Here is a 13,725-nt window from a genome sequence, read left to right as displayed (position 1 = left end):
TTCAACACAACTGAAAACCTAAAAAGTATTTTTTCTCCAAAGGAAACACAGAACGAGGCAGACAGATTCACACTGCTTGACTTCAGAATAAAGTACATTTGCTCCTTCTTTATTTCAACTCGTATATAGTTAACCCTTTTCACTTATTTTTTCTTTAACCTTGTTTTTTCATTTTCTTTTTCCCTATCTTTTTTAATTTGGCAAAAAAATTGTAAAGCTATACTAAGTCTATAAGAAACAATCCTGACTACACTGAAGAGACAATCAAACCAGCAACTGAGTTAAGAAGGTACTGAACTTAATTGCTTATTACCAAGACATAAACAAAGTCAATGTAAGATCCCATTTTCACTGCAGGTAAAAAACAAAAGCAAAAACATAAGAAGATTCAGAGGAAGCAAAAGAAACTTTCTACAATTACAGAGAATCAGTGTATGGAATTGCAAGAAGTCCAATATTTTTTCATTAACTCCTAATTAGATAGTTCTATTAAGAAGAATGAGTACTGCTGGATTATGCATCCTACTTCAAGTCCCCAGACACCTCCTGTATTGTTTATTTTCACAGAAGCAATAGGATTTAATTCTACAGTAATTACTTACCAATTTTCCTCCAGAAGTATATTACATTTCCTACTAAACTGAAATTGGAATCTATCAAGCAGCTGCCACCTTGGAACTTACTGATAAAAGAGCGAAGGGAAGATAACTCATATTTATCTTTGAAAGGTGCTGAATCCAAAACTGTTGGGTGGGAAAGGCAATGCTAAGAACTGAGAGCTTAGGCCTTTGTAGGATCAATAGAATTCTTGTTCAATACTCACAGGACAGACTACAGTATGTATGTGCATCAATTTCCATTATATATGAGAAATTTATATATACATATATATATTTGTATCTTTCAAAGCAAATCAAGTCCCACAAGTTTGAACATGAATCTTTCAATTGGCTTCTTCAGATTCTAACTGTAGTGTACTCAACTAAAATCAACACCAAGTATCTAGCAATGCTATTTTTAAAAAATGCATTTAAAGTTTTTCCCAACAGTGGACTGTTGGTGGTCATTGAAGATACCTTGTCAAACTTTCAAGGGTGACCAGAAAGTCCTTTTCTCAACATGAGATTAGAACAGCAAAAATCCAAGCCTAAACTAGCGAACTAGTCTACAGAAGGGAATAAAACCTCAAAGGGAGTATGGGAGAAGCTAATGGAAAAATGAAAAGCGCTCAAATGATTCAGTGAAAACACTGCAATAAAAATGCAGTCTTGAAAAATGAGGGACCAGAAACCAGAGTTTTGTTGAGAAAAGTTATATTTTTCTTAAAACTATTGAAGATTTTGACCGGTTTTAGCCAGCTACCAAAATTTTAAGTCACTATCAGTCTTAGCAGCCCTATTTTTGAACAGGCTTTCTGAAATTTTTTGAAAGAACTGAGTAGACATTTTCCCAATTGACAGTGCCTTTTAATTAATTTAATTCTAAAATGTCAGTGAATCTGAGATTTATATCTGAAAATTTCAATTAATAATTTCATTGAGGTTTATCTTGATACATTTCATTTCAGCTTCCAGTGACTTCACGATCACTTCAGGAGAGGAGTGCAGTGAGACCAGTCATCTCTGGAGGCAGTTCCACCTCATTCTTTGTGGACACAGCAAGTGGCTGAACAACCCACACAGAAGGTGTACCCACACAATCAGGGTGTGGGGATCTCCAGGTCAGCTTTCTTGGAAAGCATGCTCAGATCCTTAAGGCTGTGCCAGTACATCTGAGTGGCTTGGGAAGCGATTGGGATCTCACCCTACAGACTCAGAGCACAGCTAAGCTAGGTCATGACTGCTCCCAGCTGGCCCACCAGATGTCTAAACTTTTTTCAACTAAAATCTTTGGTACAACTTGCACATACAGGGTAACTTTTGCTTCAAGCTGTAACAGATGAACTGCCAAAACAGATAGAATAGATAGTGATTTAGGAAGTTCTTGCCCATTGCTTCAATACAGAATATTCTTAGAAAAGACAAAATTGTCATCTTAGAGACTTCACTCTCTCCTGAGATGCCCCAACACTTTTCACCACTTCTTTTCTTGTTCAATATGGAGGATGAGCCCTTTTTGAGACCATACAAGTCAACTCCAATTGTAATGAAGATTGGCCAGCAGCAACTTTTAACAAGGACAGAAAAATTAAGTCCTAATTATTAGGCAACACTGTTGTCAATAGTTATAGTGTACATAACTTTTAAAAATGTTGCATAAAGAGAAATACACAAATATGACATACATTTTATCAACTACCAAGAAGCAACATGGGCAATGAAAGCTTGGTGGTGGTACTGCCCACTGCAACCATTGCTATTTTGAGCACTACTTACACTAAAAATAATCTAAATCTTGCAACAGAACTACTATTTTACTTAGCCTTCATATGCAGTAGTATACAGTAAAGACTACAAATCATTGTCATAGCTAAACACACTGCAAGGTTACAGTTCAGATGTTCCAGATCCTTGCAATTTCTGAGGAAAAGTAGTCCAACAGAGCATTACAGGAGCAACTGTCATCAACCAAGGTTCAAAAAAAATCAAGCATGTCATAGACAACGGACAGAAGTTATTATTAAAATGAAATATGCCAAATTGTTGTTTACATTCTCAGTTGCAGCAAAAATAGAAGGTTTGGAATATAATTCTAACCATAAAGAATTAAGGCAAAATGCCTTTAAGCTATAGAAGAGTTTCAAATTTTTTAAAATCCTCACTGTAAGCTTTCTACCCACAAAAGATGTAATTCAACCTTCCTCTCCTTTATGCTGTCTCCATTATACCTAAGCGTCATCCCCATGGTTCAGCTAGAGGTACGCAGCCTCTTCATTTACCGAGGCATTGTAAGTCTTTCGCACAGATGCTAAAGAACACAAGCTAAAGCAGGTATGACACTGTTAAACTGATCCTTTCCTGCCATCTAGGGGACACAAATTGGTGTGCAACTGGAAGAATGTCTTCAGTTACATCCTGGAAAACTTTCTGTATGAAATGCTTATCTCTACCCAGTAAAACAAAAATCAACTGAAGAGTAGCACACCTAGCAAGAAACAAACCTAATACAAAGCTGCATTCTCGTGTCTGCAGGGTGGGCACACACACTGTGTGGACAACATGCAGCTTTTCTCGTGCACTATCCATCCCCTAAGAAGCAAAATGTAGAATCACTCAGTGTTGAAAGACCATCAAGGTAATTTTGGAAGAAGCTGAAGGTTGTTCCAAGATACTAGTTTCTATTGTTAGGGTTGGCATCATGGTCAGGTTCCTCGTCCTGCTGTCCTCACTGCTGCCTTCCAGGCTCTTCCAAAAGGCAGACTCCAGGAAATAAAAGAGCAAACTCAGCTAAATGCTAAGCACAGTCAAATACACACACAAAGATCCATACTAGTTTTTTCCCAGTCTCTTGTTTGGATTTCTTTTGTTCTTCCTGTGAAACAGAACAGTCCCCTAAAACAAACACCCTTCACTAAAACAAAGAAAGACCCACGCTTCCCATGGCTGAAACGATGTGACAGGCTCTTTAGGATCAAAGCTGGAGCGTCTCTGAGATGAAAGGAGGCAGGTGTCCAGCCAAGATGTTCTGTGAACTGGCTACAGCTGCACATGATGTAGGCCCCCATTCTGCCCTAGTGAACAGACTGGAGATGAAATGGAAGTGACAAGGCTACACTGCTGCACCTCTTCACCGCAGAGGACTCACAAACAAAAACCCATCCAACTTTGCACAACAACTCAATTTTATTTTGATGACAAATATTTTGAGCAGCTGTGCTCAAGTCCTCTTCACGTTACTGAGTGCAGTGTTTAAACAGCTGGAAAGAATCCCTGCTTTGGGGATACTGAACCTCTTTGCCACCTAGACAAAATGTTAAAAAAACATAAACAAATAAAAAGCCATGCGCAAAACCATTTACTACAGTACAATATAAATGTGCATAGGACACCACAAATTCTTGTACTTAAGGTAATTAACATTGTTCTTTGTGAACACAGAATACTAATATTAAACACGGAATACTTTCAAAGTGCAAAGCTACCTACAAGATATTTACTACATTCAAATTAGCAAACATAATGGAGTATTTGGCAATGCAAAGATACACATTGTTTATTTCTAAGGCAACCCTTAAAAAACCCCAAAAAATATTTTGATCTATTCACTTTTAGTTTAACAGGCTCTGAAGTTATTAAAAATAGCCCCCCCAAAATTCCATACCAAGCTAATTTTGCTCCAAAAATAATATTAAAAAAAAAAAAAAAAAATCACTGCACTAGTGCTGTAAACAAACCAGTATTATCAATGGAAAACTGTTGCAGAAAATGAAGTTGTTAGGTGATAAAAAAAAAAAACAAAACCAAAGGTCTATACATCTAGCTAGTGCTCTTTGTAAATATTCAGGACTACATTCTGAATTACATAATTTCAGTTTGCAATTTAGATTTATTTTCAGGTTTATTTTAAGTCACCAAACAAGAAACATCATTCATACTATCATTTTATTTTTTTCCTTTATAATTTGCTTTCCTAAGAGCAAAACAAATCTTATTTTCACACATTAAAACAGCTGAACATCACAGCAATCAGTTTTAATATCAGATTATAACCTTGCCTTGCATTCATCTTTTTTCTTTATGCACTACCTTTTGCTGATTTTAATTATTTTCTGAACATTTTGACTTGACAGTCAATGTAGTCTTAAATGTGACTCTTGCTAACTGGCAATAACACACAACTTCATTCAATCAATCACTGTTTCCACATGTATTCAAAGTCTTTCCAACACTTATGACAACATATTTGCTGATACTTTTAAAATTTCATAACTTTTATTTAAATAAAATGGAAGCAAATTGAAATGTACAAAGCTTAAAATTTTATTAAGGAAAACTGTGTGTGCCTAAATTTTCAAAACAAGATTTAACAAAAACATTTTGTCATCAAAGGCCTACAGTCAGTTTGCAAAATAGTTCTGGTAACCAAACCCCATGTGGCTTTTAGGCATGCAGAAATGCAGAACGGTGCCTCTGGAAAACCTGCCAAGCATTTTGATAGGCTGGGTTCCTGACTGCTGCTGGGACTTTGCAAGGAATTGGGCGTCCACTATTGGCTTTGATTTGTTGTTTTTTTTAATCCTCATGTGGGGTTTTTTGGGGTGATTGGTGGTTAGGTTTATTTGATGCCTAATGTTCTCAATTAACTCCATATCTTTATATTATCTTTAGATTACCTTTAGATTTAATTTAATTCCCTTCAAATTGAATTAACAGTTACAGGGTCCACTCTTTCACCACCTGTTTTTCAAGTTGCAGTGAAGTAACCAAACCCAAACACCGTCAAAAGTTCTCTGCTTGTGCAAATAAGACCAAAAACAAAAATGAAGGCAAAATAATTTCTTTGTAACAGAATCTGAAAACATATATGATAGTAGGTAAATAAATGTCAAGATTAGCTTCACTCTGAAATCTACAGATACAGCACCATGGTTTTGTTTATAAATCTGGCTTCCCTTTTGATTTTGTATTCATTTAGAAAACAGCACTCACACTAAAAGGTGAGGAAGGCTCAGGTATACAGAATTTAAAATTTTAACAGAATACAGCATGTCTACACATAACACTGGCTGCTGTGATTCCAAATTTAATTACCCATTCATCTTTGAAAAGGTACTCAGGTTCTAAATGACTACACCAGCACTTAGTATTTTTATGCACTGTACAGAGATGTATCTTCAAGTAGAATACAAGAATGTCCTAGAACTACATACCAAAGAAACTGAGATTGAAACAGATTTCTTTTAAGGCAAAAGTTCCATTGTATATCAGATTAAAAGCCACCACAATATTAACTACAACAAGTTCATTAAGCATTTAAAAATTTGCATTCCTAACTATAAATCTTGTGCTGACTATAACTCTACTAATGTTCCAGGAAGTCCAGCTGGAGATATGGTTATCCTTTGAGGTTAAAGCTATGGCAGAGTAAAGGTAACCCAAACACTACTTTTAATTATTAAATAAACTGTGCTCATTTATGTTAGTAAGTTATACAACTATTTAGAAAGAGGAAATATGAAATATTGACAATGAAAAAACAGATTTTAAAAGGCTATCATTGAAAAAGTTAGAATTCATATCAGAGGAATTTCAATGCTTAGAAAGAGATTCACATATGTTCATCCAGTTGAAGATTAGTGTATTAAAAAAAGTTAAGAAAATACTTTTGTGTTTCAGTTCAGCTGCACTTGATTCAAGCACAGCTTAGAGGTTGGCTGATATAAATTAAACATTGGTCACTGCCTTAGCAGCCAAAAGTACAGAAAAATGTACATGTTCACAGGATAAATAGAAGTCTCTTCTTTTGGAGGAATTAAAAAAAAAGAAAAAAAAAAAAAGAAAAAAGAATAAAAAAAAGAAAAGCTATCTCACTCCAATACGAGAGGTCATCCACTCCAAGCCTTGGCACAATCTGAAAGATAAGAGATGTTATAATTGGTATGAGTTCTAGTCCAGCATAAGGAATATTCTTATATACCAGCATAAGGTATTTTCTACTAGTTTTTATGTGTAAAAACAGCTACTTGAAATAAATTAAATGAACTGGAAATGGGATTGAAAGCTGAACAGAGTAAACAGTGTTTTAAACTAAGTCTACTTAGGCTTTAGCCACATGAAAATGGTCAAGCATTCTATTTTCCTGAAGCCTGGCAGTACTTTTTTTTTTTCTCGTAAACTCAAGACACTATCCTTCAATGCTTACTCACAAGTACATGGAAACAAAAGTTTTCTTTTTCTACAGAAAGCTAGACCTTTACATACTAACACTCAAAGATAAAGGACCGGTTATCCAGACTGAATTGTTTCATGAAAAGACAGTATATCAAGAATTCTAAAATTACATTACAAAATTAAAAGTGTGTTTAAATTGAATACCAAAACTGCATGAGGTATACTTGGCTTCTTAGCCCAATTTGCATCTCCATTTAATAGTCTCTCATTTTAGAAGATTGACTTTCCTTTTATTTTCTAGGGATCTAGTTACCTAGTTTACACCCCTTTGAGCTTTACCTTTGTATAGTAAATCAGGGTTGAGCTATCCAAGAATGCTAGGCTTCACTCACACCAGGCTGATCCTTCAGATTCTTGTCAGATCTTTCCAAGGGAGACTCAGCTCAATGATCTAAATCTGGGAATGTTTTTTTGAAGTTGATCTCACTACTGTCATAGTTTAAAGTATTCTAAATATTCATCGCTTTTTGCTTCACAATATGAAAGAAGCAGCCTAGAACAGACACTGTTTCTAAACTAAACCTCATAGTTATTAATTATTACTTTCCTTCAAATGTCAACTTGGTTGAAGATTTTAGTTAGTACATAAACTGTGTATTCAAAAATGACTTTAGCAGAACTGGTAGAAGGAAACTCTTAGAACAAGACAATAAAACCAACCTATAAAAAAAACATGTTCTCACTAACATGTTCCACCCTAAGGAAGTTAATGCCACGATTCACTCTACAAGACATCTCCGTGGCATTAGACAATACTTCATGCTGGAAAGTGAGATAGATGCTCTCCCTTCCCAAATACTCAGTTGGATTCACAATTTTTGATGTCACAAGACCACATTATTGTAAAGGTTGTACAACAAAGCTGAAAAAAAACCCCTAAATATCACACATTATAAGACTGCTTTAAAAATCAAGATGAAAAACTAGTACTCATCACACCATATAAGCAAGACATTATCCAATTTGTTAGAAGGTATCCAAGAATGTTTTTTGATATTTACAGACTAAGGATCTAAAGCTAGCCCAGCATTCTATCTTAGTAATTGTTAGCATAAGGTATGCAAATTTCAGAATTAGCTACATTAGCCAGATACAAAGAAAAAGTTTAATATTGGTAAAAATTTTGTTTTATGACCGATCTATGTAACTTTTCATCAAAACTATGTTTCGATGCTAATCAAAAAAGCAAACCAGTCAAAAAAACCATGGAACACCTCAATCTCCCAGCTTAGAAGCTTCCTGTAGTTTAAAATATAAAGGAAGAGAACAGTAGCTTATTTACTTAAATACAGAAAGACACACAAGACTAAGAGAGTAGCACAGAGAGCAGACAGCTATGTCAACAGCTACATACTTAGGTGAAGGGCTGGCATTTGTTTTTTGTTTTGGGGTTTCTAACAACAAATGGAAGACTTTCATATGAATTTGGAGTTTTTTTGTGAAAAACCACACAAAATTCAGTTATGAAAATAAAAAATTCAAAATGTCCCTCTGACTGCGAAGTTCAGAAAATATGAACTTTCAGAAAATCCACTTTGGTGTCAGCAGGCTTCTAAATCAGTATTCATATTTACCAGGAATTGCCGTAGTAAGCACTAAGCACTTACCCTTCTCCTGTCAAAGCACAGCAGGACTGAATGTGCCACGGGTGATCCTTTATGGAGCTGAGGGTGAGGTATGCAGATATCTCGGCAGCCGTCATGCAGCCTTTCATGTCCTGCTTATTCGCAAAGATGAGAACTGCAGCCTTCCGTAAATCCTAGAAATGATTTGGAGCACTCATAACAGTTACTATACAGAACTAAAAGGCTATTGTACTAACTTCATTTGTTAAAAGAACTGTATCCAAACTAATCTACAATTACACTGAAGCATGGAGTTTTAACTGTCTTACTACACTAAATATTCATTACAGTAAGACTGAAAAAACTAATTTATTCAGAACTGTTCACCACCACAGAGAATCAAATTGTAATGTATTATATTGAGTATCCTTTTGGTGTTAACCACGTGTTCATACATAACTAGTGAAAGCCTTGTCAAAACACATTTTGTAATGCTCCAAACTACTCAGCTAGTGGAATTATTTCTGGTTAAACACACCAAGTCCTACAAGAAATACTATTCAAATGGAAAAGCCTGCTAGATATCAGTCCCTTGACATTGCTTTCAACTTCATTAAAGAAGTTCTGTATTGATTAATTAAAGCAGTTATAGTAATTTAAGAAAGCTTTCTGAATTCCTGTAAGTTTAACCCTAGTGCTCTAAAATGAGACCTCTAATAATGCTGCATCAGCTTTAACAACTAATTAAAATTGTTTTGTTTCAGTATGGAATTTAGCATTTCAAACAGCAATGACACAAGAACTGAAATGTATGGCCTTAAAAGTGCAGAAGGGTAAACAAACGTAGTACTCAGGAAGCTGACAGCTGCAACTAAAAGTGTTCAATACATTTCAATTCATATTAAATTTTAAGACTATTTCCACTAAGAGGAAAAAACCCCAAAACAACAAAGCTTTATGATCTACAGCTGAAAATTCAACCCTGCAAGTAGTGCAGTCTAGGCCTACCAACTGCTTTCAAGAGATTTTAGATAAAAACCTCCTAAGAATTTGCGACTGGAAACTAAAAAAACTACATGGGAAAACTTCACCACAAGAAGTAACTTTTCCACTTTTTTGGTAGTGAATTTACTCCTTCCTATTAGATCCAAACTACAATTAATATTAAACTCTAAAGCAAAAACTCGCTTATGTGAAACACAAGTCTCTCAGAGAAATGAACTTCTCAACGTAACTTGCCCTGTACTAAATCCTTTTCTTTCAAGCATGAAGGAGAATATTTAGATTTAGAACAACCTTAATTCAGCTTCAGATATCACAAAAGGTTTTAACACACTTTACCTAAGGCAACATACAAGTTAATTTAGGATGTTTAAGTGGGTTGACCCAATGCTGAACAGTCCCCAGAACAATATATAATAAAAATACAACCAAATAATTCTGAAGGAAAAAATGAACTTAAATTAATTTTCCCTTAGTATGATATATGCTTATTAATTTTAAGGAACAGGATTAAAACAAACAAAAAAAGTAGACAATTCCATTTCTCTAAAACAAAAACTAAAAAAAAGAAAAAGTTTATTGAAATTTTAGCCAACTGAAATAGTCAGTGGCAAAGGACAATAATATCCAGTTACATTAATATGAAACATATTTCACAAGTTCAACAGTTGCAAAGACTAATTTCATGACAATTAAGCAAGTCCTATTAGAAGGGTACTTAATAATAATTTTTCTGCTTATTTATAACTTACATGGCTTTAAAATGTGATCAACATGCATGCGATACTTAATCTCGGAATTTTTTTCTGACAGTATTATTTTTGTTAACATAGGAAGCATGAAACGTTATTTGACTGTTCTCAACGAAACTATTATCCCAACTCCCCACCATACCTCATGAGCCAGCATTCTATAAAGTTCTTCTTTTGTAATAGAAAGTCGCTCTCTATCAATGCTGTCAACAACCAGAATGATGAACTAGAGAAAAACACCAATAGTAGAGTATGTAAATACAAACTACAAATAACAGAAAGCACAATTTCAAGAGACTACTACCACAAGTCTTCCTACAGAAGAGCCATACACTTTCAGAGGACACTGGAAAAGAGAAAGTGACAAAAGAAAGAAAAGAGAGACAGTAGCAAAAAAGTAATAGAAATCACTGCTAAAATCTCCAACATATGCTCCAAATCACTTTGCCTTCTAAAATTAAAGGGATTCATTAGCCATTGAAAATGACCACAAAGTATGAAAACCTAAGTCAATTTAATGCTGCTGTGACTTTGAAATGCCTAGCAGATGAGGAGGAACAGTAACAGAATTATTCATATGAGGGAGGCTAGGATTAGCATAGTAAACAGATCTCTTTTCTTCCTCAACTGTTTCCAGCAGACAAAGCTTCTAAATAAAGACAAAGTTCCTCTTTCCAAGTACTACAAGGCACTGGATTTCAAACACTTGCTGGACAGAATACGAAGAACACCCCGAAAGTATCAGAAAAATAATACATGCATCTCTCAAAATTCCAGAATCAAAGATATTCAAGGGATAAATGCCAAGAATTTATTACTCTGTATCAGATAATGCTGACAGAAGTCTCTATCTTCATATGTTTCTTAGATGTAGCTGCAATTTTCCACATAAAATAAAAAGTTAGTCTAAAATAATAGAAATTAAGGTTGAGATGTCATTATCAGGCTTACAGTAGATCTAGGATGCATCTCACCTCTCTTCAAGAGTATAGGAAAAGATATAGAAAAGGAAAAGATAAAAAAAGCTAGTTTTACAGGAGGATGGAATACTTATATAATGAGTAACATCTACAAGAGGTTTCTGCTTTTAGTGGAAATGGTATGAATTTTACATAAATGCAGATGTCTCAAAAAGAGTCCTCGATGATTATATGTGTTTTTTGTACTGATAACCTCTTGGCCTCAAAAAGACTGTCATAAAAAACAAGCCCCACAAGTCAATTGCTGCTGAATTCTACTCCAACCTTTCCAGCAACAGCAGCTCTGCCAGTACCTCTCGAGTAGTGCACAGCAAGACTTTCCTTCCTCCTCTGGATAAAAGCTATGAGCTGATGAACTTTTTAAATACTGCTGCCTAGGCTTAGAGAAAGTTTCATTCCTTGTCCTTAATTATCATTATTTCAAAACCATTTCAGACTGGATGCACAGAAGTCCAGTTGACCACTGCAAATCATCACAAAATTAGCAAATTACATTTTGAAATTTTCTTACTGATCTACTGCAAAAAGCAAACTAGAAAATGTAAAATGTATTTCAGTATCATTTGATTGCCTAGAAGAAATCTAGCTTTAGTTTATAACACAGATCAAATAACATTACTGTAAAGATACAAAAAAAAATACTTCAAATATTACCAGAAAAATGGTTGTATACCAGAGATACCTCACCCTTCTTGAATTTATTCTCCCTCATTAAAATGTAAAAACAATACAGCTGCAATCTTTACAAAAGTCTACAAATATTCCTAATAAATAAATAAATAAATATAATTTCAAACAAACTTATTTGATTTGCAGATTTTAAAGCGTCTTCTCATACCTCTGTGTTTGAATAATAGGTATTCCACGATGACCGTAATGATTCTTGTCCTCCTATATCCCACATTAAGAAATGAGTGTTTTTCACCACTATTTCTTCTACATTGCTTCCTATGGTTGGAGAAGTATGAACCACTTCATTCATTAAGCTAAAGGAAACAGTATCATACCATAAGAATCAGCCAGCAAAATCCACAAGGCCTGTTACAGCTCAGTTGTAACAAAATTTTGTAGAAAAGGTATATATGCATAACTGACAAAACATATTTAAAAATTAGGCATATTTTAAAAAAGCTATACATTTGCACTTTAGAAAGCAGTGATTGTAGTCATGCTTAAATAAATCAGTGAAAAATAAGCATATAAAAGACATAACAAATGGATAAGCATTTGTGTTTTAGGAAGACTGTCTTTAGAAAGAGCATTAACAGACAATTAAAATGCACTTGTTTTAAAGTAGGAGCTGCCATTTTAAAGATCCCAAATACAAAACCACTAAACTGTGCAAAATGTAAATCAGATTATAATTTTATCAAAGTACTCTATTTAGTAACTTAATATTAAATCTTAAAGGACTGTTTATTTACATAGCTGAAAGTTTCTCAGTTCCACCCCTTAAGCTTGCCCAAAATGTTGATGAATAAAAAGTCTTTTTGGAAAGCATACTATGCTGCTTTGATATCCAAATATAAGGATATTAATTTATCTACACCTGTCTCCTTCTCCATAATTACAATAGTAACTATGGTCCTGACAACACTCTTGAACTTATTATGGATATTCTTGTAATGTTGCCAAGATTTGGGTGCAATGATGCTATTGAAAATGAGTAAGGTAGGACATGGGCAAGCTGAAATATTTTTAGGAATTCTCCATCACAAATTTCAGACACTGGAATTGAGAAACATTTGGAAACATGTTTTGATTTTTGCAGAGTGGCGAGAATTTCCATTAATTTAAAAAACCATGTTCTTTTCTGCAGTTACTGGCAACAAGATTATTGCTATGCATACAAATTCAGACAGGTTTTCATGGGAAAAAAACCTGCAGCTCACTTTGTGCTTGGATGTACAAATTTGTTCTTCAATTTACAGTTCAGTTTTAAAGCACAGCAGTTCCTTCACTTATCCTTTAAACATTTACTGTTTAGAACAACTAATACCATTAATGTATAAAGTGTGGTCTAGAACCCTAAAATCAGGTTACAAAGCAGAATTTTCAAAGATTAAACAGTGACAAATAATAAAATGTAAACAGAAAAACAATTAGTTCATATACTTACAACTGGTAAAGAATAGTAGTCTTTCCAGCATTATCAAGTCCCACTATAATTACTTTGTGCTCTGCATATATGAAAAACAAAAAACAAAAATATTAGTGGAAACACCAATAATTCTAATTCTGGTTAATCACTCTCCCTTACTGAAGAAAGCAACTGATTTTTTCTCTTATTTCAATACTTTACACAGATTAGTGGTGACTTTAGTACAGGAAAAAAAAGGCAAACAAAGCCTTATCTTCTCTTGAGACACCAGTCTCAGCAAAAGTCAGCACTGGAAATCTAATAAAGGTGTGTTTACTAATGATTACTTCATCTACAACATCTAGCTTTAGAAAGAAAAGTACAATGAAAAAATATAATCCATAGCAGTGTATCGTGCTAAGAACACCAACAAATATTCAAAGACTGTAAAAGATATTACCCTAACATTCAAGGATCAATAATAACCATTTGTTAAGGTACCATCACTATTCACAC

General features: G+C 34.3%; 1 protein-coding gene across 1 annotated transcript; it reads right to left on the bottom strand.

Moving 5' to 3' along the window:
* Positions 1 to 4,894: 4,894 nt before the first annotated feature.
* Positions 4,895 to 13,305, bottom strand: LOC131574513 (ADP-ribosylation factor-like protein 5B). The gene is made up of 5 exons (XM_058828990.1): positions 13,249 to 13,305; positions 11,968 to 12,115; positions 10,292 to 10,375; positions 8,438 to 8,589; positions 4,895 to 6,510 (listed from the first exon to the last, which is right to left on the bottom strand). Exons 2-5 carry the CDS (start codon positions 12,109 to 12,111, stop codon positions 6,462 to 6,464), a joined length of 429 nt encoding a protein of 142 aa, XP_058684973.1. The 5' UTR covers positions 12,112 to 12,115; positions 13,249 to 13,305; the 3' UTR covers positions 4,895 to 6,461.
* Between the last annotated feature and the right edge of the window lie 420 nt (positions 13,306 to 13,725).

Source organism: Poecile atricapillus, unplaced genomic scaffold, assembly GCF_030490865.1.
Source record: "Poecile atricapillus isolate bPoeAtr1 unplaced genomic scaffold, bPoeAtr1.hap1 scaffold_368, whole genome shotgun sequence".
Lineage (NCBI taxonomy): Eukaryota > Metazoa > Chordata > Aves > Passeriformes > Paridae > Poecile > Poecile atricapillus.
The sequence above is the reverse complement of the archived record's forward strand: the minus strand, read 5'-3'. Positions and strand labels throughout refer to the sequence as shown.

What these genes read in the sequence shown, in the direction of transcription:
- LOC131574513 (XM_058828990.1), bottom strand. Translation starts at nt 12,111, where the DNA reads ATGAATGAAGTGGTTCATACTTCTCCAACCATAGGAAGCAATGTAGAA. An exon ending in CCTATTATTCAAACACAGAG is followed by an intron (nt 10,376 to 11,967) that starts GTATGAGAAGAC and finishes GTTTTTCTCTAG; the next exon opens with TTCATCATTCTGGTTGTTGA. An exon ending in TGTGCTTTGACAGGAGAAGG is followed by an intron (nt 6,511 to 8,437) that starts GTAAGTGCTTAG and finishes CTTATCTTTCAG; the next exon opens with ATTGTGCCAAGGCTTGGAGT.